Source organism: Malaclemys terrapin, chromosome 7 (assembly GCF_027887155.1).
Source record: "Malaclemys terrapin pileata isolate rMalTer1 chromosome 7, rMalTer1.hap1, whole genome shotgun sequence".
Taxonomy (NCBI): domain Eukaryota; kingdom Metazoa; phylum Chordata; order Testudines; family Emydidae; genus Malaclemys; species Malaclemys terrapin.
Window position 1 is genome coordinate 43691512 of NC_071511.1, and position 20737 is coordinate 43712248.

A 20737-nucleotide genomic window follows, 5' to 3' on the forward strand; every position below is an offset into this window, starting at 1 on the left:
TTCAAGTACCTCCGTGGAAAATTTCCAAGGTTAAGTGAAGCTAAGATAAAGGAAGGTGTCTTTGTTAGTCCTCAGATTCGTGAACTTCTTCGAGATGATGCATTTGACCATGCACTGTGTGGCAAGGAAAAGACGGCATGGAAAGCCTTCCAGTTAGTGGCAATAAATTTTCTCGGAAACAACAAGGCAGACAACTACAGGTTGTTGGTGGAAAACCTCCTCAAGGCATACAAAAGCCTTGGTTGCAACATGTCATTAAAGATACATTTTTTGCACTCTCGTCTAGATTTTTTTCCACCGAACTGCGGAGCAGTGAGCGACGAGCACGGCGAGCGATTTCACCAGGACATTGCAACAATGGAGAAACGCTATCAGGGCAAATGGAGCCCATCAATGCTTGCAGACTATTGCTGGACAAGAGATGCTCCGTTTAATGAATACAAGAAACAAGCCAAGAAGCGCCGAGTAGACACTGAATAGGACTAAACTACGTACATAATAGTTTTTTGCCTTTTGTTTCATTAAAAATCAGCAAAAGGGTTATATAAATAAAATTTATTAAGTGTTACATAAACAGGACAGGTGAAATATTATCATGTAAAGCAACCATAAACACATGAAAAGACCTAGGTTTACAATTTATTATTAAAACTCTACTATCTACACAATATACATAGACATAAAATGTAAAAACTTAAATATCTTAGAAACAGTAGCCAATCAGTTGTTTTGTCATATTTGAATTCAGCACATCAAAATACATAATAAATAGCACATTTTATCTCTGAAGCAGACGACTTCTCAAAAATTGTAGACCAGTGTAATCTAAGGTAAAGTCACATTCTGATGTAGGAGCATATGGGCCTTCTTATTGATGTATGGATGAGAAATGTACCCTCCTGAATGAAATGTCTCTAGGGCACTCAAATGATTTGTTGCTTGAAGTAGCATTTTGCTGGCCACAGAAGTAATTTCTCACCCTTGTTTTTTGTTTAGGTATCAAGGATAAGATATCTGACCAGGAAGAATTCCTTCGACAGACACTGACAGGAGCATGCAGTGCTCCTGCTAACCTGCTAGAGGGTGTGAGTGTTTATTCAAATAGACTGAATTAACTCATTTGAAACAACAGTGAGGCTTCTTTTTTAGGGCTACGACACTCTTAGCATCTTTAACCACAGTATATAAAGTAAAGCCTTTTGTAAGTGAATCATTTCTAGATCTTTCTTAATTTTAAGTGCTATTGCTGTAAGCTGTTGAAATTCAAAAAAATATGTTCGGTCCACCTTCTGGTATCTGTGTAGTATGTGTGTGTTGTCAAATGCTTTCCTGAACAGTGTTTGTAACTCCACGTTCAGATTATCTCTTCCACCCATTAACACCTGTCAGCGTAAAGGAGCTCCTCACAAATTCCCTTAGTGCCCAGCCCTTTCTCTTGGCCTGTTCCTCCTTCCAGATAGCTGTGTTGAATCTCTTCCTTGTCTGACCTTCAAAATGCCTCCTTCCTTAGTCATGTCCCCTGTTAATCTTCTCTTTATTATTGAACAGAATTTTTTTGCATTCCTTTGTCTCCCTCCTTAACTCATGTACCTCTGCTTGAAATGGGACAAATTCAGAACCTAACTATCACCCATTTCTCTGTAGCTAGATTCTTGGTTTGAATAAAATAGAATCAAGAACAAAAACCTGGCCACCTCATTTAATCTCTAATCTTAATCTGTTCCCCATACAGAGCAGTGTGATTACACTTCGGAAGATGAGTGATATGCTTACCATTTAAACATTGTTTATATTCCACCTTTTAACATGAGCATCTTTGCTTCTTTTCTGTCCTGTCCTCTTACATATTAAAAAGATGTCTGAATTTTTAAAGGGTGGGCTGTATTACTCCACTTCAAGCCCTGAATGTACAACTGGCAAATGCCTTTGAAACAACAGATGAACAGCACACTGATCCCATGCCTTTGCAAAAACCCCATAATTTTATGACCATGACTGCAGATACCGCAGGAGCTCTGATGCAAGCAACCATGGCTAGTGAGTTCTGTAATCTCTTTGGTTAGGGGTGCTATGCTATTTGACTCCTATATTCATGCTTCAGTTGGACAAGTGGTCCACAGCCCGAAGGTGTGTCTAAGACACAGCATCAGTGACAGTGCAGAATCTACATAACTCAGTCTCTTCTGAACTAGTTTTATGGGTCACTTTCCTTATGTTCCTTTTTTTTGTTCTGTCCATTTTGGCCTCCAGCTTCACAGAGGGAAGAATCCCTTGGATCTCATTGCACCAGGCTCCAGACTAGAATGTCAAAACTCCCAAGACTCCTTGGCAGCCTGGATTGTCAAGGTGGTGGAAAACGTTGGCGGGAGGCTCAAGTTGCGCTACGAAGGGTTGGTAGATTCTGACCAGTCTGATCAGTGGATGTTCTACTTGGATCCATTTCTTCATCAAATGGGCTGGGCAGCTCAACAGGGATATGACCTCCAACCTCCAGCAGGTACCAAGTAACCTGTCATTTTAAATCTGTTGTCGATAGAGCTGGTGATCATGAGTTTGAGACTGCAGTCCCCTCTTTTGTACTTTAAATCTGGATTCCAGATCCATGTGTGCACACACCACGAGACTAACAAACATCCCACTCTTTAATGAAAGAGTGTTTCATTAAATAGTATGACAGAGGTTACACCCGCTTGTTGTAATGTTCATAGCTGCTTTTGCCTGTCACCATCTTTAACCTACTTGAATGTGGGGGAAGGATTGTCTTTTGACATTTATTTTAATGGCCTTGGGTTCTGGTAGGAGGAAAACAATCCTTGTAATAAAGTGTAACTAATGCAATGCTATATTTCATCTCTCGGGAGACTCCATCCCAGAGCTCTGCACAAAGGTCCCCATTTCTTGCTCCTTAACAGCACACCTCTATTAGACCCAGGTCAGTAGAGACTTCCCAGCCCACTATGATACCTAGACTTCTGCCTGAAGTAGGAGTACAACAGTGCATAGTAGGTTGTCCTGGAAAGTTAGTACACCCTAAGGAATTGTGGGGGGGGTGGGGGGGTGGACAATGCATGTAGTGCAAATGCCTGTCAATGTAAATGACTCGCTCTGAAGTTCAGGGAAGTGGAGATGGTGCCACTCCCACTTCAGCATAAGCACCTCCTCCATTAACAAAACCACACAAGATGATCTGTCATAATATATATTTTAAAAGAGGAGCTAATTAAACTGATTATGAGAACTGATTGTCCACTATAATCGGGGGTCACAGCTTAAGCAGTGATTAGCTAAACAGAAGCAAGCTTCCAAAGATGCTGTTTTGCCAAGTATTTTACTCCTCTGTTGGTTTTGGGTATGTGGCCGCAACTTCCCCAAAGGGGTACTGTTCCTGCTAATTACATTTTGCTATGTGGTGTAGCTGGCTTAACATTTGTTGGGAGTGATTAATCACACTGATTTTTTGAACGTATATCCTTCCTCTGCCTTGGAAATTATCCCCTGAATCACAGTAATTCTTGGTTTTGGTCACCAGCACCAGTGACACTTCTGATATAAACTGAAAAGTGTTGGGCTTTTCTCTTAATATCTTACCTATCTCTTACCTGCAAAAGCAGAAGAGAATTTACTTCAGAAACACAAGGTGCCCGTGGTCTCAGTGATGGGCATTTACATTAAATTCTAACTTTTAAGCAGTGCATGTGAATTTAGTTTTTTAGAAGTCAATCTTTTTAAGCAGTTAGAGTAGAAGCCCAATCCATCTTCCTGCTGACGGCAATGAGAGCATTTCCCTTGTTGATAATTGTCTCAAGTCCCAAACAGGAGGATTTGGAATCACACTGAAAAATTAATATTCTGTTTGTTTCACCGGCATCACTGTATTGATGGAAAATAAACAAAATTCTATGTCATCAGTCTCTCTCTCTTTAAGGATTTAAATAGTGCAGTTTTTAAACACTGGGCATATGGACTATCTTCTTAATCTAGTTTTGGGCTGCGTCCTTGATATTCTGTGAGAAAAGCCTTTGGTATCCAGTTCCAGGAATCCCTTAATAAATCTTAGCAGGAACCCAAATTATCCTTCCCCATTGGAGGTGGTAGCAACCTGTGATGGGGCATACTAAGGAAATAGCCCCACCTAACTGTGCTGCACTCTGCGATACTTCATTGCTTGCTGTCTGTTTAACCTGCAGCCATAAAAATAGAGGAAATGACCAGCAATAAATCTCATCTCATTAGTAAATTCAGTATTGTACATTCTTTTATTACACTATGGGTGTGATCAGTATGACCCCAAGCTCTCCATCAAATTAAAGATGTAGAAGTATATAGCTCACACAGTGGAACTTGATTTATGTAGTCCCTCTTCATACACAAGGTATCCTAAAGCATTTAGAAAAGCTGAGAGTTCTTAGCTGGAGCTCTGAGGTAAAGTAACATGGTTTTTTAATGGATGCTCTGCTTAGCATGGGTCAAAAATAAAAATAATTTAGCTTCACCCTCTTCATTTTCTGTGGGAGATACAAGGACTCTGCTCATTCACTATGCTACCTTTTTTTGCTGAAGCTATCCGGTCCCTGAAGAGTGAGGCAGAATGGCAGGACATCTTGACAAAGGTGAAAGAGGAAGAAGAAGGGTCCTCAGTACCCACTGATCTCTTTAAGGTAAAGTATCCAGTGCACAGAATTTGATCAAGCAAGGCTCCAGATAGTGTAGTGAAAACTGCTGGCTTTTGTCATAGCTGTCAGAATTAATGTAGGAGAGTAAGCCATTAGAGCAAATTGAATGAGGCTTGCTACTGCTGACTAAAATGATGTATCATGTCAGGGTCAGATGTTTATTGAGCAGTGTTGCCATTTGATGCAGGTTCTGATGTTCCCCATTCAGGTGGCTGAAAATTAGGGATCAACCACTTTTTGTCTCGCTTTGTTTAGTACTGAGGATTAGAAAAATATTTTAACTGACTTGTTTGGCCTGTGGCCACATTCTGCTGCAAGATCAAGCCACAGTTTGCAAAGCTCCTGGGGGAAATCTCTTTGGGCCTGTCGTAGGGTTGTCCCACATGGAGCATCTTTCTGTGGCAGACTGTGGCACAAGTGCGCCTGCCTCAGTTTCCCCTCTCAGGCAACCCAAGGATTCCACTTCAGTCTCTCTTGCTTCAAAAATAACCTTCCTTGGGGCCAGTTTATTATCAAAACTATAGTGCATATCAGTCCATAAAAAAGTCCCTACATAGTCCCTTTATCACGCTGGTTTATAGAGTCCTTAAAATCCCATGACAACACACCACATACCATATGCCAGCATTTTCCACACACCCCCCCCCAAAGCTCCTCGTCAGTCTTCTTATGCCTCTCTGACGAGCCCTTCCAACTAAAGTGCAACCCTGATCTTCCCAGGAGAAATCCTCCCACAGTTGCTATGCTGGGTGATAATCCCTCATTCCCCCTGGTCATAACACTTTCCCTTACTTCCTGCTTTCTAGCCTTGGAGATAGCAGCAGGTTAAGTTCCTCTGCTGCTCTCCTGTCCAGCTAAAGAATCAGCATACAACTCCCTCTACTGCTCTCTCTCGCCTTCATCCCTCTCCAGCCTGCATTTCCCCAGAAGTCTGGCTTGGAGATAGCAGCCAGCAAAACCCCTCATGCTGCTCTCCTGCCTACAGCCTTCTCCCAGGAACCAGCTACAGCATCCTTCCAGGGCCTTCCTCAGTCTCCTGGTCTCCTGCAACTCTCACCTGCCTTTCTTGAATAACTCACAGGGTCTTTCCCCTCTGTTTCGCTTTGATCCTATATAGCCCCAATTGCTGCCCCACCCTCTTAATTGGCCAAATGGAAGTACCTGTTCTGGCTCAGGAGCATTGGACCTACTTCATTTACAGGGCCTGGCCACCCTGTGACTGGGCCCAACCCTGGTCCCCTGATATTGTGGAAAAACTCACAGCTTCAGTGGAAGGACAGTTGCCCTTTATTTTCATTATACAATTCTTGCTGGTACTTGGTCACCTGTGCCAAACTTATGATTTAGGAGAACAAGACAGGATGAGCTAAAAAAGTCTTAATTAACTTCTACGTGCTTAAAGGTGAAAACTATCAGTTCTTTTCCATTAAGAAACATGGTTAATCTGTGCTCTAATCTTGTGGTTTTCAGGACAAGCCAGTGATTGGAGTGCATTCATTCACTGCAAGCATGAAGTTAGAGGCTGTGGATCCAGTAGCACCTTTTGTCCTCTCTCCTGCTACAGTTGTTAAGGTACCGGGAGTCATTCTGAATTCTCCAGCTATGGCTGAAGCTCAGTTACAGTTTTTGTTCTGTACTTGTTGATTGAGAATTCTCTGCATGCTTTCTTAAATCTTACATTAGAGTTTAAGCTGAAGAATTTTCATAGATCACTTGTGGGTCAGGTAGCTGCCAGGTGACTTTATCCCAGTGGTGAACGCTTTTTAGTTAAAAATTGGTGCAGTGAGAATCATAGCTTGAAAAAATAAACAGCCAAAATGATCAAAGCTGGGTGCCTAAACTTTGACTCCTAAATCCATACTTGGTCATGTGTCACGGAATCACAGGGGCAGTGCTATCTTGGCTCCGTACAGTCCCTGGGAGGAACCCCCTTCGGTGTGACAGCCCTTCTCGGGAGTCACACTCTCTTGGAACTTAAGCCCTAGGCTCCACCACCTCCTGGAACCGCACCTCTACACCTTCAGCATACCTGTCTCTATCCGTGAGACACGTTCTCCCCAGAGAGTCCACGAACTATGCATAAAAACAGAAAGGTTTATTGTATGTCTGAACACAGCACAGAAAGTTCTCAGGGGCCTCAAGCATAGAAAATCTTAGCAAAGTCCATCTGGGACTGTCCAGCATCCAGTTGGGCTCAGGCTGCTCTTCGTAGTCCAGAAGCAACCACTCCTTCCAGCGGCCCACTCTGTAACACCTCCAAGGCCCCTTCTCCATCCTTTGTCATCTTTCCTGGGCAAACAGATCTCCTGATGTCTCTCTTTAGCCCTTGGTTCTCCCATTGGTCAAAGCCGTCTGGCTTCCAAGATGGGGTAGGCCATCAGTTGCTAAGTTACAAAGTGTCCTGGCTGTCTGGGTCCCAGCTGCTAGGCAGGGTCACACTTGGTTCTCTGCAACAATAAACACCCTTTCCTACCACCTCATTAAACATGCAGCACATAGGGGAAACTGAGGCACAAAGCATTCATATAAAAATTCCCCACTTCATCGCATCCATGCAACTTAGAATGGCCTGATTTTCACACAATGCTGAATCCTTATAGCTGCTATTAACTTCAGTGGAATTTGTGCATACTTATGATTTTCAAAAGATGCCAAGTATGGATTTGAGAGCCCAGCTTTAGCCTCCTGAGTTTGACAGCACTTACCAACATCTTTATGTTTTAGTAAACACCTAAGAGGTTCCAGAAGACTGTACATCCACATACTATGCAGGTTCCAAAGAGATTATACAACGTATTTAGTCTTCCTTTATGTATTTTCAAACAAATGTTGTGCTCCCTTTGCTTTTTACTATAGAATTAATGTTCTTTGAATCTTTGCTCCTACATCATGTCTTACATTACAGACATTTTACTTCTCTCTCCTCTGAACTCTAACTTATCAGTCTCTTTAAATATGCAATACTAATACTCTGAGGTACAGCCAGTTCTGAATGGAGTAGAATCATTATGGCACTTGTTGATTTTGTGTGTGGGGGGGGGGGGGGGCAGCACTGCATAGCTGATCCATCCTGGTTATCATTCAACATATGATTTTCTGTGGCTCAGGTTCCTAACCATAGTCCTCATTCTTTATTTATGTATTTTGTTTACTCCTTACAAGATGTTATACCTTTGTGTCTGATTTTAAATATTTCTTGGACTTCTCAGTTCTTAAATTTGTATTTTAGTCTCATAAGCCTGTCTTCCAAAAACATATTGGACACATCTCTCCAAGCTTTGGATCACACATAAATTTAATCTTCTCTCGCACTGTCTTTCGTCGTCAGTCACTATTGAAAATAGTGAACTTATGAAATAACTAGCCTCTCTAGGATCCTACTCAACATTGTCACACATTAAATAGTTCATTATTGTGATATTTAAAACAAAAAAAGAACCAACCTAAAAGCATGTGGGTTTTTTGTTGTTTTTTTTTTTTAATAATAATCCATATATCTTGTGTGTAATGTGAGGAACATGAAGCCAGGATATATGTCCACTCTATTTCCTTTTTTCTACAAGCTTGTTATCTCATCAAAGAGAAACAAATTAAGTTACCTTGATATGGATTGTTTTGATGAGCCCTTTTTATTTACTTGGAGTCATACAGCTCTCTAGGCAATTACTTATTGCTAGCTATTTATCACCTCATTTGTCTTTTAAGTGCCTATAAATTGACTGCTTTATTAATTGTTCTATTACATTTCCAGATATTATCATGCAGTCTGCTGGTCTGTGATTCTGTAAATCATCCTGTCTCTCTCCCCCCTCTCCCCCTTCTAATATTTGCAGATGTGGGATTTGGAAAATACCTGACAATAGATTAGCCTTTCAAAATTAAGAAAGTGTATCTGCTACCCTAAAGGCCATCTGTGTCTCTCTTTTTGGATAACTTTGCAGGTGTTCAATGAAAAATATTTCTTGGTGGAAATTGATGACTTGCGACCAGAATGCACAACCAGCCGGTCATACATTTGTCATGTCAACAGTGCTGGTATCTTTCCTGTGCAGTGGAGTCTGAAAAATGGTTTGCATCTCAGCCCTCCACCAGGTACATGTCTGCACTTTTGTCTGACTCACTGCAGTAGGGCTCTTTGAAAGGAAGAGATTATTATCCCCCAGTGCACTGTGTTAAAAATCTACAAGCTGGGACAGCATTTTTGCAGAAGAGGTGTGTGCTACCAGCAGGAGGAAGGGAAAGATCCAAATTCAAGAAATCAGCAGCATTAAGCTGGTGGAGTCTGGGCTTCTCATGGAGATGTACTTGGGTTTGAGGGCTGTGGGCACCCCATGCTGGGCTTGGAATGAAAGCATCTGGTTATCCTTGGAGGGAGCATGCATTCCAGGGTGCAGGGAGTTAGTGAGCTATAGCCTCGCTTCCTGTGATATCAGAATGCTGTAGCCAGTACAATGGCTGTGGAATTTTCTTCTTCATCCTGCCTGTTCAGCTTTATTTTCTTACTCCCCAAGTGCTCAATGATGGAAATGTGTACAGCAGAGGGCAAAGATCTTAGGGTTTTATACTACCCCCGTCAGCATAGTGTCTGAGCTTCATATTTGCTTTTCACTGGTTAATAGGAGCGGAAAGTGTAATGAGTTTGTCTCTTCCCTGTCTTTACCCTAGGTGTACTAAGGTACTGTGGACAAAGCAGCACTGCTGTTCCAGCCGTCTAGCTCCCCAGGCCTGTATTCAGAGCCCATTAAAAGGTTTCAGGCTTCTCTTCTAAGCAGCATGCACAGAAATGGTTTCTCCTCTAAAGGAAGTGTGGTGCCTTTGAGATTCCTACTGGACATAGCTTTGACTGACACAATAGAAAAAACATAAATAGCCCCTGTCCTGGTTAATCCCAGGAGAGGTTAGGTGGAATTACTGCAATTTAACCTGAAACAGTATCATAGATGCTGTTTCATGTGTAGCTTTTTATCTTTTATAAATTCCTAAACCCGAGTCATGGTAGTACTCTGTATGGAATACCTTAGTTATCCACTTTGAAGAAGTATTACAGCAGTGCTATAGTTCTTCTGTTGTTGAAACCCTGCTGTTTTCAATCACATGCAGTATCCTATGCTGGCAGAATAGCACAACAGTACAGTTTCTTGGTCCCTGCTTCCCTTCCTTTATGTTCTGTACTCTGCCTAAACAAGATGGAGAAGGGAATATCTGCTGCAAAAAGAAACTCTTTTGCCTGGATACTGGAGATTTTGGACTTGGAGCTCCCTACAGCTCTGCATTAAGGTTCCCATATCCCAAATTAATATAGATTTATTAAAATAATAATTATGGAATAACAAAATAGATTAACTACCATGCTTAATGGCTATATAGTGGATTTGCATAGTGATTCATCCTCGTTTCACTAGTTGTCATTTATTTAATATACAGTACATCAGTGCCTAGCAAATTTAAGGCACTATGTAAATAATAACGACTTCTATTAAATCTAAGCCTTTCTGGATTATAACCCTTCGTTTAAAAGTGAGACAATCTTCAGCTGTGCAGTCTGAGCTTGTGTGACACCTTTCAAGAAGTCCTCCTGCATTCTCTAGAATGTGATCAACCTGCAGTGACGTGTTCTGGTTAATGCCCTCTCATGCCTAGCATGTCCAAACTATCTTCAAGTAGACAGTCTCTAAAGAGAAACTAAGACCCATATTTGTAAAGGTATTTAGGTGTTGTTGCACTCAGTGTTGTAACACCAAACTGATATAGAAGCCTACATCTCATTTTCAAAAGGGATCTAGGCAAGCTTCTAAGATGCAGTTGAACATATCGTAATACAGCTTCAGTTGTATTAACAGAGAAGCTAATGCAAGGACATTGTAAGGTTTGTCTTCCCTGCAGTGTTGTTATCTCAAGTTATCTCCTACAGAGTTAGTGGAAAATAACACTTGAACAGCATAGTGTTTCCATTAGCAGCATAGAGTAACTGAGTTCTCACTGCATTACTAGTTCCGGTGTTAGCAGCACTCAAACTTCAAACCACACTGCCTGACATGCCAGCTAGTTCGAGTTTAAAGCACCATTTAATTTGGCTAGAGACTTTTGTGTGTGAACGGGAGTCCAGTTAGGGGCAGCACTTGAGTTATACCTTGAGCTAACGCTGCAGTGAAGACAAACTCTCAAGCAGTAGGGCATAACTTAAAACATGCAAAACCACCCAGGGCCTGATCCTGTGTTGCTTACTTGGCAAAGCTGTGGATTTCCTTATACCGCTTCTGTGGAGTGGTGCTGGATTAGGCCTTTCATTGTACAGTGCAACCCACATGCCCCAATTGGGAATTAAATCATCCATATCTTGCATAATGCAAGCATTTGGTTGACTGGAGTCATCTGTTTGGTGTAATACAATTAAGCAACCACTTTGCTTGCTCTTTGCTCAGGTTATCCCGGGCAGGACTTTGATTGGGCGGACTACCTCAAACAGTGCGGTGCTGAGGCTGCTCCCCAGAGCTGCTTTCCTTTGGTGAGCTTTTGCAGAATAATGCTTTTTCTTGTACTGGTGGCTACTCCACATGATGTCCACTTACATAAACAACACCCTTGCTTCCTGTGATTGTTACAGTGGACACATAATGCTTTTGACCCTGTGACCTAAACAGAGCTCATAGTTGTTCATGGAACAGAAGTGTCTAGAGAATGTAATAAAGGTGAACTGAAGTGCTTGTACAAAACAATTCAGAGTTCACAGATTACAGACCAGATGCTGCTGTCAGTGGCAGTGTGAATCTAGAGTAAAAGGCCATTTCACGTGAGATCTAACTGTTCATGGAATCACTGCCACTGCACTGGTCCTTCATGTGTGCATCTGTGTTAAAATGGTACCCTTCCCCTGCTTAGCCCTTGCCACCTATCTAGGGTTTTTTCCCCCACTCTTCTTCCTTCACTGTCATTATGATTTGACTTGAAAATTCAATATAATTTTTTCCCATTGAAACATTTTGAGCTAATTTTAAAAGTAAACTGCTAGGACTTGAGTTGGGGTTTTGTCATTCTGTACCACAGTGGTGAACTGCTGAACACTTTGTGAAAGCATCACAAGAGGGCTGTTTCCTTAGCCCTTGCCAACCGTCTCTCTGGAAAACACTGAGGCAGATTTAGTCATCAGGGAAACACTCAAACTTCCTGGTTTAGAAAAGGGGGATGCTGGCAAAGCTTTTCTTTGCAGCTTATCCTCCTCTTGCCCTCTCTCCTCAGTGTCTGAAAATCCAGACGCTGGGCTTTTCTGAGAGGAGTGGGTTGAGAGGTGGGTTGCCTTCTGCCTGTCAGTCTGATTATTTCAGTTTGCTAGCTACTGGTGTGTTACTAGCAGGTAGATAACTGCGAGGAGTTTCTTGATTCTAGTTTTGGTTAAATCCTGTCAGTGAGTCTCTCAGCTGAATTTTTCTCATGCTCCAGTGCAAATGCAACCCTATGTGTGTGTGTCATTACATACTATTCTGCCTTGCTTATCTGAAATTCCCTTTAACCTGAAATATGGTTACATATTCCGACATCTGTTAATTACACTGAAAATTCTTTCTGAATCTTTGATTACCCACACGTGTTCGAAGTCCCCCATCATGGTCGTGTAATCAAGTTTGTATGTTTTAGTCCTCCACATGGCTGTTTACATCTGATAGGCTGGTAAATTCACATATTTTCTCCAAACTTCCCTTGATCTGTCATCTTTTTATTAGCTAACTTCCAACCATGGATTTAAAGAGAACATGAAGCTTGAGGCTGTGAACCCTGTTGATCCAGGGGAAATTTGCATTGCCACAGTCACCAAGGTGAAAGAGTCCTACCTTTGGCTTCAATTGGAGGGTAAGTGCACCTTAAGAGAACAGGAGACTTGCCCCAGTCTAACCTTGCCATGAGTCATGTTAGTACACCAGTCTCACCGGGAGATTGTCATAAATCATTAACCGCAGACACTTTCTGCTAAAAATGTAATTGAAGGACAATATTGTTAGCCCTTTCTCTTGCTCTTCTCCTAGTTAAGTGAATGTTGCCATTTTAAATCTTATCTTGGGGTTAAAATCACCCTATGCAGAGAGTTGGCACAAATCACCATGTAAATCTTTTTTCAGCATTATTTTGAGAGAGAAAAAAATTCTGGGACTTAAGTAGAGCATGGGCTTTGTGCTATATCTCTGCACAGGGTGACTTTCACTTAAGTGAAGGTTTTACTCAAGCTGAGCAGCCTGGCACCTGTAGAAGATAATTTGCAACAGAAAATCTAACAAGATAGAGCTGGCCTTTGCATGGTTCTTTATATTCCTTTTATTTTTCAGTAGAACCTCAAAGATATGAACACCAGAGTTACGGACTTACCGGTCAACCAGACACCTTGTGGAACTGGAAATCCTCAATCAGGCAGCAGCGCAGACCCCCCCCAAAAAAAATGCAACCAATACTGTACTGCCTTGGGCTTTAGCCACGGAGGATTTGGGCAGCAGCCATGGCGCGGAGCGGGGCAATCAGGGCTCCAGGCTGGGTGGGGAGTCTCAGGGCTTCTGATCCTCAGCAGCACCAAGGTTCAGTGCTTTAGATGGGGTTGGGGGAGTGCTGGCCCCATGGCTCTGCTCCTGGTTTCAGTCTCATGGGGGTGCTGGGGCTCAGGGTTTCAGCCCTGTGGCTCTGTACCTGGCTTCAGCCCTGTAAGGAGTGCTGGGCCTTTAGCTATGAGGGGAGCACCAGTTTCAGCCCCAGCACTCCCCCCCCCCCCCATCGCTAAAGCCCCGAGCCCTGGTGTGCTCCCCCCAGGTCTAAAGCACTGAGCCCCAGTGCTCCCGTGGAGCAGAAGCCCTGAGCCCCCCGCCCCGAGCCCTGGTGTCCCGAGGGTCTGAAGCTCTGACTCTCACCCGCGCCCGGAGTCCTGAACCCTCCCACCCTCCCGTTTTTTGGCTGCAGTCCCAACCTCCCATGTGGCTGACATCTATAACCTCTTCTTCAGAGTTACAGACAACCTCCATTCCCATGGTATCCATAACGGCGAGGTTGTACTATATTCTTCTTGGCGTATGCACAACGTGCTTCAAGTGGCACGTGACTAGGATTCATCACTGGATTTGGTCTTCTAGTTGAATCATTTAGTTTCCCTGGCCTGGACTGGGTACTGATGAGGAGCATCACGTGAACACTGATCCATGCCCCCCTTGATTTTATTTAAAGAACATCAAGGTGCATTTACTATGTCTTGTGCTACTCTGCTGAATGAAAGATGACAAACTCCTTCTTTTCCAGCTTTTAGAAGTGAACAAATGAAATCAGGAAATAGTTGCTGATAAATGAAGGAAGGGGAAAATACTAAACCAGTGGCACTATTTTGCAGTCATGTTGACATACAGATAGCAGGTCCCAATACAGAATTTTGAAAACTGCTGTTTCGGTTACATTTTGTTTCTTTTAACTGAACAGGCTCCAAAAGGCCAGTTCCTGAATGCATACTGAGTGTGGATTCGATGAATATATTTCCAGTGGGTTGGTGTGAGACCAATGGATACCAGCTCAGACCTCCTCGCAGAGCAATAGGTACCAGTTCTGTTCTCTTTGTAATTGCTAGCAGTCAAGATGGGGATGGAAGGTCTTTGAAGCTCTAACATGTGCATCTACTGCAGAATTATACCCATCATACTTCATGAAACTACAAATGAAAGTGTCATCCCATTTTTTAAAATGTATGCAATTACTAGTGTCTACATAAAATATGAACATGAAATATGTTTAAGAATCTTTTACTTGTAGGGAGTGGGGTGAAAAGTGAGAGACAGTACAAACTTATACATTCATATACTTCATATGTATTATGCAATGCAAAATGACTAGGAATACAGTAGTACAGGCAGCGTACAACCCTTCTAGTCAGTTCAGAATGAGATTTAAAGGAATGCAAGGGGCATATCAGAGGGGTTACCCCCAGCCACACTACTCTTGATTGCAACACAGTTTGTGTATAGAATACACAGCAATCTCAAACATGATCTATCAGTCAGTCCATGTAGCTTTAAATTCATTACTCTGTTGAACAGCTCTTCGAGGTATCTAGCTCCTCCAAGCACAAGCGTAGGTCCACGTTTCACTAAATCCAGGTGTCTGTCTTTCTGTTATAGCAGAATTGTTTTCACTGTGGCAAATGCCTGGATTGTAACCTGTATTGGTAGTTGAATACTGCACTTAACATGTAGCTATTTTTATATAACTTCACAGCATTATCTTGGTAACATCTTCTTGTCTAGAACTTCTTGGTGACATTAGATTGCCCAGTTAGACCTGTAAAATATTCAAATACCACAGTATTGATGGGTATGAGAGAAGGCAGTCATGTAGATTTATTTATTTTTGGCTGTTGTTATACATACTCTGATGACTGGCCTGAAACGTACAAGTTTGTGAAGAAGATAATTCTGTGCACAAAAGCTGAGATTTTCACAGCTGGCTAGGGGATCTGATGCCCAACTTTCATTAATTTCAATGAAAATTGGGCATGCAAATCCCCTAAACATTTTTGGATAATATCAGCCCAGATGACTGGTATAAATCTCGTATCAGAGGGGTAGCAGTGTTAGTCTGTATCAACAAAAACAACAAGGAGTCAACCATACTCTCTGTTGTTTTGGTATAAACCTTGTGTCAGTTGTTAAATGATTGCAGCAATTTTTGCATGTAGATACCTTTGGCTTAAAATTTAGAGGATGTGCTGCCATAAAAAAAATTTTGTAATGGAAGTTTAACTTGCTTGGCTTTATTTATTTAATTAATTAATTTATTTATTTATTTAAAATCCTTTCTCTTCTCCTTTCTCCCCACCCCAATCCGGATTTACAGTGAACAAACAGAGGAAAATTGCTGTAGTTCAACCAGAGAAACAGTAAGTAACAAGTTTATTAATTATTATTATAATCAGTGTGGATTGTGATTTGTCTTTGCAACTTTGGTTTCATGGAAAAGGGACAGTGAAGTTTGTCGGGCCTGAGTTTATATCTATACTTAATTCCCACTGATCTTGCAAAACAATCTCTGACCTTCTGAATTGAGAGCTACAGCACTGTTCAGGGACACTCTTTGAGTGGGAAGCTGTGGTTTTAACAGTTTAGTGCATATAGACTGCACTGATGGTTAATAGATCATTTCACTCTGAGATTTTAGTTGTTGCTTCATCCCTTGTTTTAAGAAGCTGAGCGATCTTCCAGTATTGGAGGACATTTAGGGGTTTTTTGCTGTCTAAAAATATTTGTCAGCATTGTCATCATGTGGATTTCATTATGGAAGCTTTGAACTATTGTAATGGTTATCCTGAGTTGGGATGATTGCTTCAACTCTTTTCAGTTCATTTTCAGATTCATTCTCCCTTCAGAGCACACAGCTGCCTTCATTAGTGTTAATGTGAGTGCAGTGTACATGTGCTCTGAGGAACAGAATCTGACTTCCTTAGTGTTCTGTTGTGCAATTGAGATTTCCACATTATTTGATGGGAATGTTCAGCTGTTCCATGTGAGAGCTCTCATTCAAATAGTGTGCAGCTAGTGTGTTCCTCCAGAGTGGGAGTTGTATTACATGAGATGCTTACCAGATGGAAAATGGGAGAAAAAATAGTTCAAATAGAGACCATCCTTGTGTTCTCATCTTCAAAGGTTTTGTGAAACTATGTAGCATGAGCTTGTTCAAGTGACACTCACAATGATACAGTTAGTCTTGCTGACCTTGATATCATTGCAGGTATCAGATCTTTCATGGTTGGACATCCCAATACTTGATCCATTGTTTTCAGTAAAATAGACTCTCTCCTAACATGCCAAGCCACCTGTTTTTTTAAATGAGACCATTAGAAGTGTTTTTTAGTTTTTGTTTGAATCCACATCTTTTCAAACATGTGACATGTAAAAACTGTGATGGTGTCTCCATGGTGGAGTGGGCTGTGTTACCATGCACCTGGCTTTTTCAAACAAGGGAAGAACACCACTGGCATAGAGCTGAGCTAGATCAACACAACTGGCTCTTCCTACAGCCTGAGGAAAGTCGTTAAATACTACAAAGATAATTGAAACTATAGGCTTGACGCACTAAATTGGGAGTGAGAAAGGATCTCGCCTGTTTGCAATCTGGATGTTGATGTATCAACCTTGGTCTCTTCCCAACATCCTCTCTCCATTTCAGAATTTTGTCTTCAAGGACTGTCCATGAGAGGCTGAAGAACCAGGAACTGAATTCCACTGACTCAGGTAAGCGTCTTGTTAAGAAAGTAGGAGAGTTCTGTATCTCTATGGCATTATTGTCTAGCTGCTCAATAACTTCATCTGTCCTGAATTAGTACAATAGGGTAAAAACTTTTCGGAGGGATCTTTCAAATGGCAAGGAAGATTTAACTCGCTAACAGCATACAATTAATGCTGCACATGGTACAATGAGAGCATGTCTTGATGCTGAAAGTTGGATTATTGTAGCACCTAATCTTTTCTCCCACCAATGGATGTGCTGGGAGCACCTGGAACCGAAATATTTAGTCTTAATAACCCACCCACCCAATTACAAAACACTTTCCTCTGAGCTATATAAGTGGTATACATACCAGTAAATCCCATATGCTGTGTGTGAGAAGGAAATTCTTGTCAAATTAATGTCTAAGCATCCCCCAGCAAAAATGCATTAAAATAATATTGAGAGAGATGCATAAAACTCTGGTGCTTGGGTTGGGCTGTTATAACAAACACGTCATATTCCACACTGAACTGTTAGAAAACTATATTGATGTGCAGGTTTGTTTGTCTTTGTGATAACTTGATCAGCACTATAAAGCAAGACTGTTCAAAGTGTAAAATAACTCATGTGCCAAATGGCGAAATCTACTCATTTTCTGAAGTGTTGAAAGAATGTATATAAGTACATCTGCTGATGAAACAGCTATACAATTCTAGCCGCATAGTATCTAACCCTAAATTGATCTATTTCCCACACAGTAAAATGCATGTCTAAGGTTGTTCTACTTTGCATATTAATTGGTTTTAAAATGGAGATATAATGTCAATATGATTTCATCTGTTTATCAGTTTATAAACCACTGGAATTAGGGCCTTTTTAGATTAAAGTGCTTTTCAATCAAAATTATAGGACTACTAGAGTAAAATGACTTTATTTTTGTATTTATACATCCATAAATATATTGATATATAACAGCTTAAATTCTGAAGGATGCCAAGGCGTTTTACAGACTTTAACTGACATGCAAACTAAAAACAAGGATTACTTCATCCAACATTAAAGTGCAGCAACTGCTGGTGGAAAAAAATAGCAGTTTAACAATGCAAAGCGATATTATACAACAGTTTAGGTTAGGAAGTAGCAAATAGTTTTTCCGCTTGAAACTGCAAGGAGAATTTAGGGAGCAGTAATTACTGGACTTGGAATTTGTTGAGGACTCTGGTGCTTGAATTACTAATCTTCTCCAATTATATCAAGTGTCTAGGACCTTTGTTTTTTTTCCCCCTCCAATTGCATAGTTTCCCTTAGAATCAGGCTTACTTAGAAGAACGAATATCTCCTGTTAAATCACCAGCACCATTTCCTTCAGTACGGTGGAGTTTCTTTGTGGTCTGACCCGGTCTGACCCTGCCTTGCTTCTTCTGACACCTTCCCAGAAGAAGATAGCATGGGTGTAGAGTCATAGACTTGCCTGAGATGTAATATATAATCTCATACCATATGTTGCAGAGCCACTCACTAGTGTAGGTTTGTCATACTTCTATGCCCATTTCACCTGTATAATGCCCTCCAATCCACCTCGACTGGGACTTCCAATGTTTCAAACATATGAAGAACTTTAAATAGCCAGCTTGTGTTTTATGTTTTTGTAATAAATTTGCCATAGAAATGTTTCCTGACTGTCCCTTTTATCCCCTTTCAACTCCTCCCTCTTCCACTTTCCCCACATTGAACAATATTAAATTTCCCCAAAATGACAATGGCCATAGGTCTCTGACACCAAGTGATCAGGACCAATGACTAGTGGTAAGCTCCAGTATTTTCCATCAAGACTAGAAATGTGTGCTTTATACCTTTTGGAAAGGGAAACTGCCTGCTTTTAATGTGATTGTGTCATATACTTGTAGCCGTTTTCAAGAAACCTCTTGAACTGTATTGGTGGTAACTAGAAGCAGACAGATATGCAAGTCAGGTATCTTATTTACTCTATCTAGTGTAAGGCTTTTGAAAGCCTATGCACTCTGGAACCTTTTAAAAATGACCTAAAATAGCAAATTCTTATGTCTGCTTTCTCCAAAAATTCTATGGCTCAGAAAAGTCAAGACAATAGACAATAGACTTTAAGGTCAGAAGGGACCATTATGATCATCTGGTCTGACCTCCTGCATGCTGCAGGCCACAAAACCGTCCCTACCCTTTCCTTGACTCTGCTAATGAAGTCCCCAAATCCTGTGTTTTAATGACCTCAATTGGCAGAGAACCCTCCTGCTAGAGATCCCTGCCCCATGCTGCGGAGGAAGGCGAAAAACCTCCAGGGCCTCAGCCAATCTACCCTGGAGGAAAATTCCTTCCCGACCCCAAATATGGTGATCAGTCAGACCCCGAGCATGTAGGCAAGAGTCTCCAGCCTGACCCTTGTTAGCCATTATACTATTTACCTACCATTGCTCGGTATTCCTCAGCTAATATGTTTTACCATTAAACCATTCCCTCCATAAACTTGTCTAACTTAATCTTAAAACCAGACAGGTCCCTCACCCCCACCGTTTCCCTCGGAAGGCCATTCCAATATTTCACCCCTCTGACGGTCAGAAACCTTCGTCTAATTTCAAGCCTAAACTTCCCCACGGCCAGTTTATATCCATTTGTTCTCATGTCCACGTTAGTACTAAGCTGGAATAATTCCTGTCCCTCCCTTGTATTTATCCCTCTGATATATTTAAAGAGAGCAATCATATCCCCCCTCAGCCTTCGTTTTGTCAGACTAAACAACCCCAGCTCCTCCAGTCTCCTTTCATACGACAGGTTTTCCATTCCTCTGATCATCTTAGTGGCCCTTCTCTGCACCTGTTCCAATTTGAGTTCATCTTTTTTAAACATGGGAGACCAGAACTGCACACAGTACTCCAAATGAGGTCTCACCAGCGCCTTATACAACGGAAGCAGCACCTCCTTTTCCCTACTAGATATACCTCGCCTAATGCATCCCAAGACCGCATTGGCTTTTTTCACCGCCACGTCACATTGTCGACCCATAGTCATCCTCCGGTCTACAAGAACCCCTAGGTCCTTCTCCTCTTCCGTTACTTCTAACCAATGCATCCCCAGCTTGTAACTAAAATTGTTGTTAGTCATCCCTAAATGCATCACCTTACACTTTTCACTATTAAATTTCATCCTATTTCTGATACTCCAATTCACAAGCTCATTCAAGTCTCCCTGCAGAATATCCCTATCCTCCTCCGAATTGGCAACGCCTCCCACCTTCGTATCATCCGCAAACTTTATCAGTCCACTCCTGCAATCGGTTCCCAGGTCAGTTATAAATAGATTAAATAAAATGGGTCCCAAAACCGAACCCTGAGGAACTCCACTGGTAACCTCCCTCCAACTTGACAGTTCACCCTTCAATACCACCCGCTGCATTCTCCCCATTAACCAATTCCTTATCCAACTCTGAATTTTCATATGGATCCCCATCTTTTCTAGTTTAACCAATAATTCCTCATGGGGTACAGTATCAAATGCTTTACTGAAATCCAGGTATATTAGGTCCACCTCATTTCCCTTATCTAATAAGTCCGTTACTTTCTCGAAGAAGGAGATCAGATTCGTTTGGCACGATCTGCCCTTTGTAAAACCATGTTGTAATTTATCTCACTTGCCATTAACTTCAAGGTCCTCAACTACTTTCTCTTTCAGAATTTTCTCCAGCACCTTGCACACTACAGATGTTAAACTAACAGGCCTGTAGTTACCGTGCTGGGTATTCCAGTGGAAAGTTGGTAATATGCCATTTTTAATGGCATGAAACTCCCATCTCTAGCCTAGATAAGAATACATGT

General features: G+C 41.6%; 1 protein-coding gene across 6 annotated transcripts in view; it reads left to right on the forward strand.

The window, feature by feature from the left end:
* Positions 1-20737, forward strand: part of SFMBT1 (Scm like with four mbt domains 1) — a 172512-nt gene that overhangs the window by 133867 nt on the left and 17908 nt on the right. For all 6 annotated transcript variants that reach the window (XM_054034860.1, XM_054034859.1, XM_054034862.1 and 3 more), the window contains 10 exons: positions 997-1085; positions 2251-2497; positions 4561-4658; positions 6144-6245; positions 8615-8765; positions 11096-11178; positions 12392-12518; positions 14115-14228; positions 15522-15564; positions 16851-16915. In XM_054034860.1, coding sequence (XP_053890835.1) covers positions 997-1085; positions 2251-2497; positions 4561-4658; positions 6144-6245; positions 8615-8765; positions 11096-11178; positions 12392-12518; positions 14115-14228; positions 15522-15564; positions 16851-16915 — 1119 coding nt within the window. The remainder of the gene's footprint in view (positions 1-996; positions 1086-2250; positions 2498-4560; positions 4659-6143; positions 6246-8614; positions 8766-11095; positions 11179-12391; positions 12519-14114; positions 14229-15521; positions 15565-16850; positions 16916-20737) is intronic.